The sequence below is a fragment of the Dendropsophus ebraccatus genome, chromosome 1 (genome assembly GCF_027789765.1).
Source record: "Dendropsophus ebraccatus isolate aDenEbr1 chromosome 1, aDenEbr1.pat, whole genome shotgun sequence".
NCBI lineage: Eukaryota > Metazoa > Chordata > Amphibia > Anura > Hylidae > Dendropsophus > Dendropsophus ebraccatus.
In genome coordinates, this window is record NC_091454.1 from 33038510 (window position 1) to 33059020 (window position 20511).

Genomic DNA, 20511 nt, shown 5'->3' on the forward strand with positions numbered 1-20511 from the left:
ACCAACAAGAAATTGCCGATCGTTTGATAGAATCTGGACCTATTTTTATCGTTGATCCTTCACAAATTGTTCGATCATCATGTGTAATAAGACGTTGTTCCGTCGTTCCCTGATCTATCAGCCAGGAAAGGCTGAGCGCAACAAGGACCATAAGTAACAGGGTGTACAATTTAAGATCACTTGTCATAGCGGTCGTTTGAGATTGTTTATCGTTAATTGCCGAAAAATCGTCCCACTTAATACCACTCTTACGTTCTGTGCCCTTGTGCCCTTATTTAGTATAATAGACCCTCTCTTTGCCCCATATAGTATACAGACCCACCATGTGCCTCAATACAGTAGTTAGTATATGTATATGTATAGTGTCGGTGCCTTTCTGTGCCCCCGTATAGTATACAGAACCCCTTATATGTTATATTTACTTCATCTCTGCCCTATGTAGTGTATATAGGCCCCTCTGTGCCACTATATAATATAGGGGCTTACGTCCTTATGAAAAAAAACTGTCATCTTCCAGCTCAGGCAGAATAGTACAGAGACATTGCCTGCATCCTCTATTCTTATATATGCATGTATAACGTATGTATGTATGTGTCTGTCTTAAAGGCACATACACAGATGAAAGCTACACTAGTCCAGGAAGCAGGGATGTGTGTCCTGGATTCTCAGGAAGGCCTTGCAGCACAGTACAGGTGTCAGGATCTACCAGAGGTTTCTCAAGGCCACTAGCGAATCTTCATCTCTGGGGGTATATACTGTACAGTGTAGTATATACTGTACAGTGCAGTTGACATTGGATGGATGGACTCTCGTCTTGTATAAATGTTCTGTAAGAGTTGTCTTATTCATTGGAATGATACAATTGAGCTTAAAGGGATCCAGTCACCATGAAAATGCTTCCTAAGCTATCTGCATCATGTTAAAGAGCCGAAGGAGCTGAGCACAGTGATATATATCTTTATGGGGAAATATTCAGTATAACCTGTAATTTATGGATTAAAATCTTTCCATGTGTCCAGTAAGCGAGCCTGTCATTGAGTGACACTGTTCACTGGACTCCTCAGCACGGAAAGATTAGAGATTTTAATCCATAAATTACAGGTTATACTGAATCTTTTCCCATAAAGATATATATCACTCCGCTCAGCTCCTTCTCCTCTATAACATGATCCAGATAGATTACGTAGTATTTTCATGGTAACGGGTTCCCTTTAAATTTGATATTAGACAAGAGTAATGTGTTACTCATTCTGCTTGTATTTCTTCCTGGTTCCTTAAGAAGCCAGTCACCGCTGATCACCAGGAAGGCCAGACCAGCTCCTGGATGACAAAAACAATGGCTGCTCCTTCATCTGACAGTTTACACTATGGGGGAGATTTATCAAACATGGTGTAAAGTGAAACAGGCTCAGTTGCCCCTAGCAACCAATCAGATTCCACCTTTCATTTTCCAAAGTGTCTGTGAGGAATGAAAGGTGGAATCTGATTGGTTGCTAGGGGCAACTGTGCCAGTTTCACTTTACACCATGTTTGATAAATCTCCCCCACAGGAGAATGTGTATGTGTGTTTATATACTGCTTTTAAAGACCTGTACCAACCAAACAGGTTTTTGTTCCAATCCTCTGAGGGGTAGTTACTTCTATTTAAAAAAATATTCAGTCTTCCAGTACTTATTAGCTGCTGTATGTCCTGCAGAAAGTGGTATTCTTTCCAGTCTGGAGAGCAGGAGAGGTTTTCTGTGAGGTTTGCCACCGATCTGGACAGTTCCTGTCATAGACAGAGGTGGCAGCAGAGAGCACTGTGTCACACTAGAGAGAATACACCACTTCCTGCAGGACACAGAGCAGATGAGCACCTCGTAAGGTCCATTTACACAGAAAGATTATCTGACAGATTATCTGCCAAAGATTTGAAGCCAAAGCCAGATATGGATTTGAAAAGAGGAAAAATCTCAGGCTTTCCTTTATAACCTGATCTCTGTTTATAGCCTGTTGGTGGCTTTGGCTTGAAATCTTTGGCAGATAATCTTTTTGTGCAAATGGACCATTAGCCAATCTGTCCAGGAAACTGGGGGAGGGGCTTAGATAGCATGTACCATCAGGTACACCCTCTTTAATCTGACCCAGGGATAGAACGGTGCTGTCACGTGGAAGCTGGTGCCGCGGTCCGTTTTAATCTGTCCACCCTCTTTAATCTGACCCAGGGATAGAACGGTGCTGTCACAAGGAAGCTGGTGTCACGGTCCGTTATTTGAACTACGGCCTGGTTCCCGTGTACGGCGTCATTCTATCCACAGTACCGGGCCGGGGCTGAAGCACAGGAGGCGGGCCGGGCCACCCCCAGTGGGAGGAAATTCCTCACCTCAATGACGAGGCTCCATTAGAATCAATGGAGTCGTGTCATACAGGGGCGGGGGATTCCGCCCACTGGGGCCAGGCTGGCCTGCCTCCTGTGCTTCAGCCCTGGCCCGGTATGCTACCCGTGGATAGCGCCGTACACGGGAACCAGGCCGTGGTTCAAAAAATGGATTGCGGCATCGGCTTCCACCTTGACAGTGCCGTTCTTGGGTCAGATGTACATCCTCTTTTTAAGACTGATGTACTCGTATGCCAGTCATGATAAATGTTTTCCTTGAACTTGCAGTGAAGCTAAATGTTCTGGTGTAAAACAAGAGATAGCTGTTGAACAAACAAGTGTTTGCTCACCGTAAATGGACTATATTAGGCTGCGTTTACACAGAGAAATTTATCTGACAGATTTTTGAAGCCAAAGATAAGAACTGACTATAAACAGAGAACAAGTCAGAAAGTAAAAACTGAGATTTCTTCTCTTTTCAAATCAGTTCATGGCTTTGGCTTCATAAAAACACCATCAGGGTGGGTTCACAAGTACAGAATCTGCAGCAGATTTAATGGCGCAGATTTGCTTTGAATCTGCAACTTTTCAGATCTGCTGCAGATCCTGTACGTGTGAGTGCATCCTTAGTGTTATGGTGCGTTTACACAGGCAGATTTATCTGACAGGTTTTTGAAGCCAAAGCCAGGAATGGATTTGAAAACAGGAGAAATCTCAGTCTTTCCTTTATGACCTGTTCTCTGTTTATAGTCTGTTCCTGGTTTTGGCTCAAAAAATCTGACAGAAATCTGTGTAAAAACACCCTTAGAAATAGCAATAGGCAGGAGTAGGAGTTACCAACCAGCTTTGACTGCGGCCAGGTAGGAGAGAATCCTTGAAGAGCAGCTCTGTCTGGCTAAAGAAAGAGAGCGGAATCCCAAATGGACTTTTGCAGGGGAGAATTGTAGGAGAGGCTGTTAGGAGCAAAATGAATCCAAATTCTTAAGATCTATAGGGAAAAAGGTTTTATTTTATTTATTTATTTTTTTAAACATCATAATAAATAAAAAGAAAAGTAATAAATGGAGGTGTCAAATAATGCACAGAAGTTCTCATTCAACAAACCTGTCTATGTATATCTCCACACCCAGTAATTCCATCAGTATTTATTCAACCCAAACCAGGAGTGGAACTGACAGGGCAAAATTATAATGAAAAGATGGGAAAAGATATGTTTTTAAGCCACTCCAGGAAAAAATACTGACCAAAAGACTGACGGAAATACTATGTGTGAACATAGCTATGGCGAAATTCACATGAGCATTCAGGCTCTATTACACAAAACGGATATCTGCCATTACGGCCAATGATCGTCTTTTGTAATAGAAGGAAACGATCACCTGACATGAATGTTGTCGGCTGATCGTTGCTGTTGTTTGTCTTTCAACATTTATATCATTTATAGCAGTGATCTGCTGCTGTCGCACAGCGGGATAGGAGCGGCGGCAGCAGCACCTCTCTGCGGCCCCCTGCTCTTACCTGCTCGCTGCCGACGCATGGAATAGTGCCGGCAGCGAGCAGGGAACGATTGTGCCTACAAGTTCCCGCCCAACCAGTCCTGCATTGTGATCTATACTACTGTCCATTGGGGGTCATCCGAGGCCTCCAATTCAGCATATTATAGACTACATTCTGCTATGTCCAGAAAGTATCACTGTAAATTGTCGTCTTTGCCGTTTGTGTTAGTTTATGAAAGCGATAAAGTGGGAAATCTCTCGATGCGGACGTGTTTGCACTGGTTTATGTACATGCTGAGAGGAGGCCACACTTGTCTAAACCACAGCAGGTCCCTTTTAGAGAAGCTGCTGCAATAGTTTCCTGTGTTCATACAGGAAATGAATAGAAGGGTGTGTCAGGAAGATAAGTGTCAGGAGCGCAGACACTCCCACAGTCTTGCTATGTGAGTTACTATAGAGACTGGTAAACAGCATTCCTGCTGTGTGATACCGTCCGTCCGCCGCCTTGTACTGATGAGTCATGGGATACAACATTGGCTGACAGATGTCTGTAGATTGTATACAAACATCGCTGGGCACCGTGAGATGCAGGAGGCAGATATTGTGCACAGATCCTGCACATCAGTCTTTCCATATATTTATCTCAACAGAAAACTTTTTCACTTAAAGGGGTACTCCAGAGAATTTTTATTTTTTTTTTGCTTTCAAATAAACTGGTGTTAGAAAGGTCTGTAGATTTAAGATTTTTAAATAGAATTAAATTAGTTTTATAAATATAGTTTTTTTTTTTCCAGCAGTTCAATAAAGAACAGATCAATCCCACCCCCTATAGTTGCACCACATATGGCTCTGATCTATCACCAGTCATTGGAATTGTTTCGCTGTGTGGATACCATGAGGGTCAGAGTGATGCAGGGTCAGGTGGAATGGTCCATGTCAACTTGTGATTCTATGACGGTCACAGTAAAATTGCCAGGCAATCTCTGTTTCCCTATGAGGGGATAAAGTGATGCAAAAAGACCCATAGCGGAACATTGAGGTCATGGTAGCCTATGATGATATGATGTCCAGGAGCATGCTGCCTTCTATTATATTTCTTCTCCTGAGCTGACCGACATGATGGGAATGGGGATCTGTTAGCAGACAATTGGTGTATGGTCAATAATGTATGGATCCCACCAGTATGTTACTTAATCCTCCATAATTACAGGCCATCCACCTGTCACCTGTTAGAGAATACAGGCACAGAGCAGGTGTTGTGGCCTACTGCACTGCGCTCTCCTCCGCCATTGCATCTTACACGACTTTACATATTATATGAGAGAAAATAAGAGACTGCAGGATTGAAGTCATAAGTTCAGCACCCAGTGCCCTGCACTTCTATGGAGCGAGACTACAGAAGATCACTATAGTGTGGGAAGTTTGGGTTAGGAAAACCACAGGGGTCTTTGTGTTACTTCCATAATATGTGTAAGTAATAAGGAAGTGTTAGGCCGACCTGCGAAGCATGAAAACCAGTCCGATGCTTGTAACAGGTTTTGCAGGTTATTATAGTACCGAGAGGGTGCATGAGATATTTTAGATTTCATGAAAAAATCCAGATGGAAATTGACCAGTGGTGTACAGAACTCTGCAACATGTCAACTCATACAGTGGATCTGCTGAAAATTGCAAACTTTTCTCCATTGGGACTTCAGTTCATTCTCTTCTGATGTATCCATGCCCCTCTGACGCATTCATACTCGTGCGATGCATCCCTGCCCCCCGATACATTAATACTCATCCAAGGCATCCCTGCCCCCCGATACATTAATACTCATCCAAGGCATCCCTGTCTCCCGATACATTAATACTCATCCGATGCATCCCTGCCCCCGATACATTAATACTCATCCGATGCATCCCTGCCCCCGATACATTAATACTCATCCGATGCATCCCTGCCCCCGATACATTAATACTCATCCGATGCATCCCTGCCCCCGATACATTAATACTCATCCGATGCATCCCTGCCCCCGATACATTAATACTCATCCGATGCATCCCTGCCCCCGATACATTAATACTCATCCGATGCATCCCTGCCCCCGATACATTAATACTCATCCAAGGCATCCCTGCCCCCCGATACATTAATACTCATCCGATGCATCCCTGCCCCCGATACATTAATACTCATCCGATGCATCCCTGCCCCCGATACATTAATACTCATCCAAGGCATCCCTGCCCCCCGATACATTAATACTCATCCGATGCATCCCTGCCCCCGATACATTAATACTCATCCAAGGCATCCCTGTCTCCCGATACATTAATACTCATCCGATGCATCCCTGCCTCCCGATACATTAATACTCATCCGATGCATCCCTGTCTCCCGATACATTAATACTCATCCGATGCATCCCTGTCTCCCGATACATTAATACTCATCCGATGCATCCCTGTCTCCCGATACATTAATACTCATCCGATGCATCCATGCCCCCTCCTGATACATTAATACTCATCCAAGGCATCCCTGTCTCCCGATACATTAATACTCATCCAAGGCATCCCTGCCCCCCCCAATACATTATTACTCATCCAAGGCATCCATGCCCCTCTGATACAGAAGTCTTTGCACTCTGGCTGGTATAAAGTTCAGTTTTTATACTGCTGGTGCCTAAAACAGTGTGACACCACGAGTGATCTGCCCACATTCCTCCTAGAAGTCCGTACCTTTGGATTGGTTGTGTTGTCCAAGGTACGTACATTCCTGAGGATTGAGGCCTAATCCTAAGAGATGTGCAGGAAACCAATACAATATGTCATCTAGCAGAGTCTTTCCTTATTGTCTCTGTGCCTGTCTGCTGCCGCCTTTCCTCCTAATTCTGCCTCCTTTAGCATCTTGGATAATTGACCCGATTAGTCAGGCAGAAAATGTTGTTAGAGGACAAAGATGAAATTGTTTTTCTCCTCTGCTGGGTGCACGTTCACATAGACTCCATCCATCCTGTGCTCTGGTTTACAAACTTTACTTTTAGCAAAATTCCCTTTTCCATAGAAAGTTCTCTGTGTAGATGATTCCTAACATAGCTGTTCTTAAAGGGTATCTGTCAGCTTCCAGGCCCTACCTAAGGTGCTGACAGTGTGCTGTAGCTGGCAGTCGCCTAGTGAGCATGGTTCCTTTTGATAATGTGTCCGTGCAGTGGATTATGCACAATCTCAGGTCTCCTACTTTAAAGGGGTAGTGCGGCGGTAAAGAATTATTGACAGAATAACACACATTACGAAGTTATACAACTTTGTAATGTATGTTATGTCTGTGAATGGCCCCCTTCCCCGTGTCCCACCCCCCCCCACCCATATACCCGGAAGTGTGGTGCGCTATACATACCTGTCACGTGCCGACTCGTCTCCGATCTTCAGTCTGCGATGTCGCCTTTGGACGGCCGGGCCGAATCCCTCCGAGCTTCCTGAGTGCCGGCCGCCCTCTTCAGCGTCATCGGCTGCTCAGCCGCGATTGGCTGAGCATAACTGTGCTCAGCCAATCGCGGCTGAGCAGCCGATGACGCGGGCCGCGTCATCAGCTGCTCAGCCGCGATTGGCTGAGCCAAACTGTGCTCAGCTAATTGCGGCTGAGCATCTGATGATGCTGAAGAGGGCGGCCGGCACTCAGGAAGCCTGGAGGGATTCGGCCCGGCCGTCCGAAGACTACATCGCAGCCTGAAGATCGGAGACGAGTCGGCACGTATGTATGTATAGCGCACCACCCTTCCGGGTACACGGGTGGGGGTGGTGGGACACGGGGAAGGGGGCCATTCACAGACATAACATACATTACAAAGTTGTATTACTTTGTAATGTGTGTTATTCTGTCAATTCTTTACCGCCGCACTACCCCTTTAATGAAGAGTCAAAGAGGAACTGTGGCTCATCGTTTGTGCTGCACTTTACCACTCCTCACCACTGCTTCCTCCCTCCTCTTCATGAATAATCAATGCTGCCCAGCCTTCTGCCCAGCTCTCAGCCAGTGTCTCTGATTGCAGATCAGTCCTCTGTAGGCAGGTACTGACAGCTGAGCGAGCAGGAGGCCGGGCAGCACTGATTATTTATGAGGAGGAAGGGGGGAGTGGTGAGGTGTGCCAGAGTGCAGCACACACAACTCCTCTTTCACTGTTCATTAAAGGGATTATCCAGTGCTACATAAACATGGCTACTTTTCCCCCTCTCTTGTCTCCTGTTCAGGTGTGGTTTGCAATTAAGCTCCATTTACTTCAATGCAACTAAGTTTGAAACCCCACCCAAACTGGAGACAAGAGAGGGGGAAAAGTGGCCATGTTTTTGTAGCGCTGGATAACCCCTTTAAAGTAGAAGACTCCAGATTGTGCATAATCCACAAAAAGGTAACATACTCACCAGGGGACTGCCAGCTACAGCACAGCGCCAGCACCTCAGCTAGGCCGTGGGTGCTGACAGATTTCCTTTAACATTGGTTCTTCTATGTGACCTAATAATAATTCGGTAGAGATTCGTCATAACTAGTTTAAAGTTTCCCAACCTGTGACTTTCCAATCATTATGAAACTACAACTCCCATGATGGTTTACCAGCCTTCGAGACTCGGGGCATCATGAAACTTTTGCATTAACTGGAGAGCCATAGATTGGGCAACCCTGTTCTTGGACAATGAAACGTCATGTGAATGGAGTCTATCACCAGTATACTTTGGAATACCGTGTTCTTGTTTGAACTGTTGCACCAGTATATTGTTTGAGTATAATATCATGCCTCTCTTTTCCTTGATTCTAAGTAGATACCATTTGGCCCATAAAACCTGCGATAAAAGGTGACAACCCACGTGCATAAAATGGGATCAGTGATACTTTTCCAACGCGTTTCTGTCTCGCGGCTTCTTCAGGGGTCAATTGAAGTTTGTGAATGGGTGGCCCTGTGTAACTTTACTCAGGTATAGGGGCTAAATTGACACTAATGAATGTCCAATACAGAATTTTTAGTTAAAATGTATATATTAGGGTCCATATCTTCTAAATGGTGGTTACCAAATCTGGCTATGCATGGTCCAAGAATCTGCTTTGTATAACGAATACACAGTGTTCTGTATAATGGATTATTATGCTGACTTTGGACTCAAATTATACACTGTGCTGTGTGGCTTATTGAGGATAATGGCCAGGATCCCAGCATACAGTGTACAGTGTTTGGTGAGGGGGCCGTATTGATGTCACTATAGGATGTATACATCTATTGTTGGTAAACACTTGTCACGTGGCGGACACATTCTGCTCTCATCGAAGAACACACGCACTTTGTTCCTCTGGACACTGCTGGTCGTCTTCGAGATGCTAATAAGTAGATGAGCAGGACATTGCCGCTCTGTTTTCATACAAGTGGGACAAGGTTTTGTCAGCTGACTAGTCCGCCGGTTAGTGGAAGTAGCTTGTGAATAGCACATTGTTCTCTGGATGGTGGACCAGAAATGCTGAATAAGAGGCATCCAGCTGAGGCTTTGCTCCGCACCGTCACTACTTGGCTGTGGAGTGGGTGTTTTTACACTAGGGCAACTTTTCATAGAGAAGCTGAGGATTTTTCTGAACTTTTCAGCTTATTAAGGGAACAGTAATAACTTATTCTGGGACAACCATTGAAACCTTCATACATAGAGACCATAAACGCTTTAAAAATTATTTCTGAAAGCCAAAGCCATCAAAATGTCAACCTGAAATAACAAAGATTTTACAGCACTTTGGCCTCATCTGTATGAGATGAGCAAACATGGAGTAAATCTGGGTTAATGTAAGCACAAAAGTTCACTTATCTCTAGTCGCTATGGACAAGCGGTTCCCTTTCCTATATAAATTATTTAAATAATGCTGTTGTGTGTTATACTGCTCCCTGCTGTTTTTTCTTTATATATGTTCACACAACGTATTCCTTCGTACAACAACGGCCGTGATTTTTATGAAAATATACGTTACCTGGCCGTCTATGGTGCCGAAAAGAACTGACATGTCAGTTTTCTGCAGCTGCTATTCAGTGAATAGCGGCCGCAGAAAACCATGTCAGTGCACACTATGAAGCGAGCGGCTCTGGCCGCACGCTCCATAGTATGCTGTGGGGAGTTCTGATGCGGGTGCGCACGGATGCGCCCGCATCAAAACTCTACAGCGCCAAAGATCATCCGGCCGGTACCGGGATGATCTTTTCAGAGACTGGCCTGACGGGTCACAGAACGGCCGGTCTCTAACGTTGTGTGAACATACCCAAATAGTGTTGAGTAGGCTTCAGAAAACCCTAATATTGCTATTTGCCTGGAAAACATGGATGCAGCCTGTGGCATCCAATTTTTCCAGACGCCAGGATCTGAATGCCGAGTGTTTGGGTTCACTTTTTTAAAGTTTGCTCAACACTACTTTATATATCATTCAACTAATGTGTCCAGGGTTGGTGAGAAGATTCTTTGGCTACACTGATTCTTATTGGTGGCCTGAACAGTCACAGGAAACACTCTGATGGTCTGGGCGGTCGGGCTGAGCTACTGAGCATGTGTGACCACCAGCACTGGACCCATCAGGTGGACGTTCTGCAAGGGAATCAAAAGAACACCTGGTGGCATCGTAATATGAATGTCACAGCAATATTTACATACTGGAGCCATTTTTTTATTATATACTTCAATGCGCCGCCTTTTCTTTTGACATGACAGTGTGGCAGCCTGTGTCGCCGGCATGACGCTTTGACATTCAGATGTTCATCCCATGTCCTTGGACTGTAAATAACTATTTAGAAGTGCCGACATTCCTGTTCTTAAACGTCCCCTCATAAAACGGCAGTGATGTCAGGTACAACACGCTCACATGGCATTTATGGTTGCTTCACATTTGTGGGTGGCTATTTAATAGTGTGCAATAGGAACGTGCACCTCTCCAGCCCTGTATACACCTACATGGCCTGCCAAAACCATAGCTGCCTTTATAGCTACAGTCCCACCCAGTGAATAAGGCCAACTATTGTTTGCTTGTTACTATGGGTGGAGGACGGACGGAAAGTTTGCTGATTGTGTAAACCTTCAGATTGGAGCAAGGATCGTATTATATAGTGATTTATATGTAAACTGGAAATAGCACTGTAATCCGTCTCATCCTGGTGGTGTAGATTCAGAATAAATCATTGCACCGGCTCCATGCAGAGTCTTAAAGGAACAACGCTGCTAGATAGACCCAAAAATACTGTTTCACAAGTTTTGTAGGTTTTGCATATGTGTCCTGTAATGTATTGTTATGTATACATTGAGCTTGTCGTCTGTATTGTGTATATACTGTCGAAGATGTTCCTTCATGTTATTGCTAGAGAAACTGGTCTTTCATTTGCTAATGTGCACAAGCCATCGCTTTCAAGCCCCCCTTGTACCGTTTATACTGTTCTCCCTGTCTCCCCTTACTGCCGCCACAAAATGGAAGTGTGTGTGTGTGTGTGTGTGTATGTATGTATGTATATGTATATGTGTGTATATATATATATATATATATATATATATATATATATATATATATATATATATAATTATTATTATTGTTATTGTTATTGTTATTGTTGTTATTGTTATTATTATTATTGTTATATTACAGAGTATTATAACTTTATTAAAGCAGTGTATTTAAAACAATCTCTTTTTTGTCTCTGGAGTGCTGCTTTAACATGCAGTTGACTAAGGCCAGTTGCTTCTCACCAATGATTGTTTGCGGTAGAGCTGTCAATCACTGGTGAGAGGCGGGACAGAGGACACCTCTGTTACAGGTAGCTTGGCTTAAGATCCCGCTTTTCTGACTATTCAGTAGTTGCAACCAGGACATTAAAATGCAGTTTTCTCATCATTACAACAGTATTTATACTCTTTCCTTCTCAGCTATTATTTAGAGCTGTTAGAAGTTTAGCTACAGCTAAATTATGGACAGATTCCCTTTAAGAAATCCCTTCAGACTTTTTCTATTTCTCCAGCAAAACAGGAGTCTCCAGAATATCAGAACAATTTTTTTTTTTTTTTTTGCGCCCCCTGATAATAACAATTGTCACCAGCATTTTCATCCGTTTTTTTTGTTTGTTTGGTTTTTTTTTATTGAAAAAATTGTGCTCCCCTTATGGAAGAGTCCCCCCGAAAATTTAACTAACTGTACAGAAGATAAATGGGATGAATGGCACACAGTGTTGGGTATGGTCAGCTGGCTTTGGTCTCGGATATAGAAAGGCTTTCCCTTTTTGCAGGATTGTGTCCTTATCGGCTGCATAAACTTTTTAATGTCTTTGCTCCGAGACACTTGGCATTTCATTAAAGGGATTTTTGGGGAAGCAGTGACTTGTGGTTTCCGGGTCTCAGTGCTATTACATGTTCTACATGAGCAATCAGCATGTGCGCTTCCTGCTTTACACCGCTTTTCCTCATCGCGTTGTGTAGATTATGTCCGGAAGCAGCGGGGCTCCTCTATTCAGCATTTGGTAGAATAGAACGGTGCTTGCTCTTGTCTTGTGTCGTGCCCTGATGATTATTGGCTTTCATAGTGCACGGTTTCCTATTAGGACACTCATACAGAAGTTTTTTGGTCAGGCTTAATATTTCTATGATCTATGATTACCATTAATATTTGTAAGCCAAAACTAGGAATGGGTTAAAAACACAGAAGAGGTAAAAATCACTCAGAATGTGAACAAACATTCTGTGTCTCTTCACACTGCTCACAGTGAAATCCGTGGAGATGCTGATTACTATTAAAGTCTATGGCACCCCATTCTATAGCCTTGTACAACTTAGATATTGTGCTGCTGTGATGTTGAAAAATAATGAGGCTGTACTTGTCTGCGCTCTGCCAGTGTCTGGTCCCCCGCTCAGTGACTGCCTACTCAGCCAATCACTACCCTGTCTCCCCACAGCCAGTGATGGACTGATCCAGTGATTGGCTGATGAACTCACAGGAGCAAGCAGGAAGGCATTGGGGGAGCGCAGACAAGTAAGCATGGTCTGGTTATTATTTTTAACATCACAGAATGAAAATCCACTGCAGAAACAGGGTGCCATAGACTTTCATAGTAATCAGTATCGCAGTGTATTTCAATGCGAAGTGTGGTACGGTACATGTGAATGGACCCTTAGGGGGAGAGTTATCAAACATGGTGTAGAGTGAAACTGGCTCAGTTGCCCCTAGCAACCAATCAGATTCCACCTTTCATTCCTCACAGACTCTATATACAACCTATAGAAGTATAAAAATGCTGGACAACAAAATCTCAATAAACAATGAATACTTTATTATTACATATCAAAGATAATATTTAAAAACATTAAAAAAAGGGAAGCAGAAAAATATACATAACATGTATCAAATGGTATACAAGGCAGGAAATAAATAGATGTTAAATACACTACATACTGACTAAACAGTGGTATGTCAATTGACTCCCAGAGGAAAGTGTACTAGTGCAAAATAAACAAGAAACTAAAAAAGTGCTAAAGTAACCTCTATATATTACTGCAAGTGCAGTACAAGTGCAAAGTCACATGTGCTAAAGTAAGCTATAAGTTAAACTGAGAGAGTAACAATAATCTATAATACTTAAACCTCGGGGTCCACACTGTATGCTGCCAAGTATTGCCACTCACCCGACGCAGCGTTTCGCTGTATAAGCTTTATCTACCCTTGATAAAGCTTATACAGCGAAACGCTGCGTCGGGTGAGTGGCAATACTTGGCAGCATACAGTGTGGACCCCGAGGTTTAAGTATTATAGATTATTGTTACTCTCTCAGTTTAACTTATAGCTTACTTTAGCACATGTGACTTTGCACTTGTACTGCACTTGCAGTAATATATAGAGGTTACTTTAGCACTTTTTTAGTTTCTTGTTTATTTTGCACTAGTACACTTTCCTCTGGGAGTCAATTGACATACCACTGTTTAGTCAGTATGTAGTGTATTTAACATCTATTTATTTCCTGCCTTGTATACCATTTGATACATGTTATGTATATTTTTCTGCTTCCCTTTTTTTAATGTTTTTAAATATTATCTTTGATATGTAATAATAAAGTATTCATTGTTTATTGAGATTTTGTTGTCCAGCATTTTTATACTTCTATAGGTTGTATATCATTGTGTTTGATGCTAATGGATAGTAGTGACTTTTTTTAGTCGTTCGCTAGGTCACCTAATCCTCACAGACTCTTTAGAAAATGAAAGGTGGAATCTGATTGGTTGCTAGGGGCAACTGAGCCAGTTTTACGTGACACCATGTTTGATAAATGTCCCACTTAGGCTGTATTCACACGATCCGTGTTCGCTTCTTGAAGCACGGTGGTCACAGACAGTGAATCCCTGTACTGGACTCTTTCCCCACACTGTATCATGTGTCAATAACATGCTGCGAGGGGGGCGGGGGGGGGGGGGACTGTTTTAATCTCCGTGGCACTGTAATGAAACACCCGCGTGGCTTAGTCACTACAGTGCTGCAGAGATTCCCCACTTCCGCTCGGCTGTGCTTTATAAAGCGAGCATGGATTGTGTGAACTCAGCCTTAAAGTGTTTTTGTCATTAAAAAACAAAAAACCTTTGTGACTGTGTGGGTGCTCAGACCCCATTGATTAGGAGCAAGCAAGGAGAAACACTAAGGCCACATTCACACATTCCGTGTTCAGCACGGAACACGGACGTGAAATGCCTGTAACGGACTCCCCCGCTCCCAGCAACTTATCACAGATGCTGCCCGGCAGAGGGAGAGTCCGTTACAGGCATTTCACGTCCGTGTTCCGTGCGGGACACAGAACGTGTGAATGCAGCCTTAGCTGAGCAATTTTCTACCTGTCTCTCTTCTAACTGCTCTTTGTATAGAATCCCTCTCCTGCAGTCAGGGGAGAGAAGCTCTCAGCTGAGCGCTTCTCCCCACTCATCAACGGGGGTGTCAGCACTCTGGGTGACCAATAAAAATTTTGACATGTCTATGGCATGTCAGAAGCTTTTGTATCCCCCCCCCCCCACACACACAATAAAACTGCTAGTTTTAAATACATTGACTTTTTATTTTTTATCTTCACACGATTCACACAAAAATCCTCTACAGCAATTCTGCAGCAAAATCTCTATTTGGATCTGGTTGGGAAATCATCAGCACTGTGGTCCCATCTGAGGGTCCGGACTGGGAAGCCCCTTCTCTAGTCTCAGACTAGTAGTCTTTTTCAGTCACAGGTCATATGACTGGAAGGATAAAGGTTGCCTCCATGCTGCTTTGTCTCCCTTTTAAATGTATGTCTTTAAAAACTGTGATAAATAGCGCAGGATTATCCAAGATTGAAGGAAAAACTGTGCGTGTCCCTTTAATGGCAGCAGTAATTCCTGAGCAGTCAGCCCCGTGTTCTCTCATGTGTATGGACTTAAATAGCTGACCCAGTGACCCTGCTTAACTATCAGCATCAACATGTCTGGTTATCCAGTCTCCCAGGCCGCAGATCCCGCACTCATTCCCCGCCATCTCCTCTATACACTCATGTACAGTTGGTTATTCTTTATGTCCTTTTATGTAGAACAGATTTGGTTTATGGAGAATTTCATGATTAAAGGGATCTGTTTTTGCTGCCTCCTTCAAGTGAATATGACTAAGTTTTGCGGGTAAAAAAAGTTTCGCGTTTGCGTTGTCCTCAGTGTAGAGTTTACCTTTAGTTTTAGGCAGAGTTCACACATAGTATAATGTTCACTAATGCTGGGAGTGGCTCCAAAACTCTGAAAAAAAAATAAAAATCTAATTTTTCCAATATGTAGATATTCACTGTGCTTTGTGTGGTGGTGGTGGTGGGGGTCAGCTGCTGCACAAACTGATTTATTAAAGGGGCACTCTATCAAAAAAAAATTCTCTAAAATCAACTGGCTCCCAAAAATTGTATAGATTTGTAAGGCTGTGTTTATACACACACAAATAAATGACCAGTTTATCTGACAGATTTTTGAAGCCAAAGACGGGAATGGATTAGTAAAGAGGAGAAATCTCAGTCTTTCCTTTATGATCTGTTCTCTGATTATAGTCCGTTCCTGGTTTGGGCTTCAAAAATCTGTCAGATAAATCGGTCAAATTATCTCTGTGTGTAAACATAGCCTAATTTACTTCTGTTTAAAAATCTCAAGTCTTCCCATACTTATCAGCTGCTGTATGTGGTGTTTTCTTTCCTGTGCTCTCTGCTTACATCTCTGGCCCAGACAGGAACTGTCCAGAGCAGGAAAGGTTTTCTATGGGGATTATTTAAGAACTTGTTGACCTTCAGCATGCCCAATCCTTCTTTCCACCAGTATCTGTCAGGGGATCCTTGACGAGATATCAGGCAGTTCTATTGGAATAGATGGGTTTGGTGGACTTTGCTCTTATGTGTATGTGCACGTTCAGTCTCTGGATACATATACAGACCGATAGGTTTTCTGTATTACACTTCTCATTCGTTTAGGAAAATAAAACTACTATCCAGGAAATCCCCAGTGCTCCTCCCTGCTCAGCAGATCTCCATTCATAATGCCAGTCAGGAGCCACCGCCACAAGTCATCAGAAATCCTGTTAAGCTCAGTATTCACACAGTGATAGTTCTGTTTATTGCAGGATCTCCTCCATTCCTTACATACATGTCATGTCCGATTTATAAAAGTCATTCAGCATTTCATCTGGAAATCCTCTCACTGACTGCCAGATGAGACTGTCATAGATCATCAGACATGGGCCCCTCCAGTAGTCAGACACTAGGCGGTATTATGTGTGTCTTAGATCTCTCATATATAATTATACATCCTAAGAACCTGTCCTCTGCCTGTATATAACTATATATGCGCACAAAGGGAAACAAATGTATTATTAGTTACGGATGTGTGACGCAAACGTATCCTACGGTGCTGTACACAAGGTTATAGTCACTCATCTCCGCTATGGGCCTGTCTATGGGCGACTACAGTACTACTACATTTTTGTGCCTGTATTATAGCAGTGACAGATGTTCTTGTACCCTGAACTTATATGGTATACTGTATATACAAGATTTTATGGGGAAATAATTTGTTGTAAATATATATATATATAAAAAAAAAAGAATCTAAACTTCCTGCTGCATAATGACGCAGTGTGTGTAAAGCCTGTGTGGTCATCTTGTGTATATCTCACCTTTTTGGTATGTGTGTGTTTTTACAACTGCACAAAGTTACTTGTTGTGAATGTCCATGGTGTTAGTGCAGCCTCTAGTGGAGAACTTCAGGTACTACAACTGAAATACAAGTGACTGAAAATACCTGTATTTTCTTATACTTTGAGGGTCTGTTCACATGTACAGTTTTGCTGCGGACTACTCACACCCAATCCGCAGCAGACTCGCAGAAACACACCCGTTTAATAAAATACGCACATAACACACTGCAATTACACAATACCATTCAATTTGACTGCATTTATTATTTATTTTGCTAATCTTTTTATGTTTCTGTATCTTTAATAACCAAGCACTGATGTATGTGGTGGCAGCTACACAAGAAGCTTCACTGGTGATGGTGTCTTTTATCATCCTTAGCCTTGTTCTACATGGTCTTACACGATGTCACGTTCACTTCTCATATTTGTGTCACATTGCTCTGTGTTCTAGAGACTTTCTCCTCAATGTATTACTAAGGATTCAGCGCTAATCCTTGTCACCCCATCTCTGTCCTCAGGTCATACTTATCATAGAGCTGGAGTACTAAGTAATCTGGGACACTGGTTGCTATGGAATTGCTGCTTAGCAACCCCACAGAAAGTAAACTTTGGCGCCATTGATGCCCCCTTAGATTAGCATTGTCATCAGTAACGTGATATATGGCATTATTATCGACTCCCATGATAAAAGTACAGTGATGCGTTTAGCCATGGAGTCCTGTCCTTAGATGTACAGGCTGCGTCCTGTTTGCCAACGATTTCCCAGCGACCAGCCTGTCTCAGATTGTTTTGTCTTTCAGCTCTGACCTGACAGCAGAGACGGAAATGCAGCTAAGCAGCCATGACGTTTCTCTCCTGGGGTTACATTTTATGTGTAAATGTGGCCTGAAATGCTAATAATAATAATACGCCCAACTTGTACTCCCCTTCCCTGATCCCCTACCACTGCTGTGAAATCGGCAATAAGGATAGCTGAGTACAATTTTTTGTGTGTCTATTTTTAATGTCTCAATTTTGCAAGGCTAATAGTAAGTTGTGAATAGTCCCTTTAAATTTTTGTGCAACACTTAAAGTGTCATTCCTGTATAATGCTTCCCAGAAAGGGGAGACACTTTGTTAATTCTTTGCTTTATTTTTGAGTTATTTTTTGTCTTTTTCTCCATTCACATACAAAGCTCTTTTTAAATTCTCTTCTGTGTTGTCAAACATGTCAGAGTGATCAAGAATAGAGGATTGAGCATATTGAAATTCAGCATGATCGCTTTTCTTGACACCTGCAGTTAGGGAAGAGTTGAGAATCCCTCTTATACAGACCGGTTTGGCTGTATGGCAACTAATGTTTGTGGGTTTTCCAAAACTTCTATATTTGTGGTTGTTTTCTTGCAGTCCCCACGATCAGCTGATTGAAGATATCTCCTTCTTTATTTACTTTGAACAGTGACATACACTTTGTAGTGGCTATGCATGGTATTACAGCCCAGCCCTATTCATTTAATGGGACTAAGTACCTAGGAGTTTCAGTACCATCTCATTTAGAGACTATATGGAGCCATGCCTGGTAAACAGTAAAGAATATGTGCCTCTTATCCCTTTAGTTATCTGAGAGTCTTGTCCCCAATTGATATTATATTATGGGCCATGCTAAGGATAGTCCCCTTTAACAGCCCTGCTCTATGTGTATGTACCATGTAAACTACCACAATGCATTGCTCTCTCCGTTTTGAGATAAGCTTTGTATGTGACTGTAGAAAAAGACCCGATGTAACTCTGGTTCAGAACAAGACTTTAGAAGTGAAGGGTGTACACACAGACTCTTACTGCTTTATGTAAAGCCTTTGTCCATTATCACGTATTGAATGTTGGTGACCTCTCCATTATGTTCTGCTGTATTCTTAATGTTTGGTGAATTCTATGGGTCATCTCTTCTGTCCGACTGATTTTGTCTTTTGTCTCCTGTTTTTTTTTTCTTTCCATCTTCATAAATCATTTGGTTATATCAGACATTTAAGCGTCTCATGGTAGATGAGGTAAGTGTGTTACGTATACCCTGATGTGCCCGCCGCTGCTTATCTTGTGCCAGCTTCTGTGCCCATTCATTGAAATCCAATGGCTGAAATGTATATGGTATTTTTTTTTTTTTTATTTGTTTGAAACCAGAACTATTATTACCATATTATAGCCATACATGTGCTGATGATCAGTGGTCAGAGCAGCCATCTGCTGATCGGTCTCATCCACTGTCAGTCCTCTTTATTAGAATGACTGGACTGGTTCCCTATATATCTAGACCCAGTTTACTGACATATATACAGTTCAGCCATCTCTGTTTCATTGTCTCATCTCTAACCAGAATATGTTGCTGTGCTTGTGTGCAAATGTAATAACGCTATATGAGTAAAAAACTAACGTGTGGCTTAAACATTGTTCTTGTATTATGTTGTTGTTGAATTTCTTCTTGAATAGGTATACATTAATATAGCTGTCATTCCTAAAATGACACTCCTATTATAAAAATTATATTTTACATATTTGTTCCATTATTTTGACGGTATACACTTATCTGCCTGCCCGCGGCTCTTAACATGACAGCTCAGATTTATTGGCTTCTGTTTGGTCTTTTAAACCTAAAACCACTTAAACTATGATAGTATAAGAATAAAAGGAATAAAACTAACCCTGCACTAATCCACTCCTGGTTTTCTATGCATGTGTGATTTCAATAAACAATACAGTAGTGTAAAAAAATAAATATATATATTTATATATTGTCTTTTATTTATTTATTTTCATGGAACAAGAATAGGAAAATGTCCATGCCTAGGGGTTGTCTGTTTTCTATAAAGTTGCCTAGAAGGTCCTCTGTATTAGTTATTGGTTTGTAATGTAGTCTGTGTATTAAGCCACTCATGGAGAGATGATCCTGGACTTCATCGTAGAAGTGGTCAATATCAATAGATCCTCTGTTTGTAGACCATCTTTAGCCATCTTTAGTGCACTCCTCAAAGAGACAAGTTATCTCCTTAGACTATGGTTCTCTCAACCCCTTGGTCATGCACCACCCTGTCAGGGTATGGTGCCTGGTATCCATTTTACATAATGTCGGTGCTTTAGAACAATAAGCAAGGGGTTGAGAAGTAAAGGGCACCCTCAGTATTCATAACATGGTTATAAACCATAAAATACATTTCTTTAAACTTTTTTTTTTTTTTTTTTAAGATCACATCTTGAAAGGTCTCTGGGCGGCACACCTACTGGCCCCGCCAACTAGCACAGCTAAATTTTGCTTCTTCTTTATTTTTATTGCACTAGAAGCGGAAGACTTGAGTCATTTTCACCATGTCTGGCTTCTATCATTGCATTTAGAAAAACAGATATTCACAATGGCCATTCAGAAAATGTAATACATGGGGATGAAAACCCTCCGATTCCATGTGCATAGCCCAATGCAGTCCACC

At 42.3% G+C, this 20511-nt stretch overlaps 1 protein-coding gene across 4 annotated transcripts in view; it reads left to right on the forward strand.

Annotated features, from left to right (window-relative positions):
* Window positions 1–20511, forward strand: part of DIAPH1 (diaphanous related formin 1) — a 194604-nt gene that overhangs the window by 35555 nt on the left and 138538 nt on the right. For 2 of the 4 annotated variants that reach the window (XM_069969239.1, XM_069969237.1), the window contains exon 2: window positions 19057–19083. The exons of 1 other annotated variant lie outside the window; for it this stretch is intronic. In XM_069969239.1, coding sequence (XP_069825340.1) covers window positions 19057–19083 — 27 coding nt within the window. Of the gene's footprint in view, window positions 1–17435; window positions 17931–19056; window positions 19084–20511 lie in introns of those variants that run through there. One more of the 4 variants, XM_069969240.1, reaches the window with a different exon arrangement.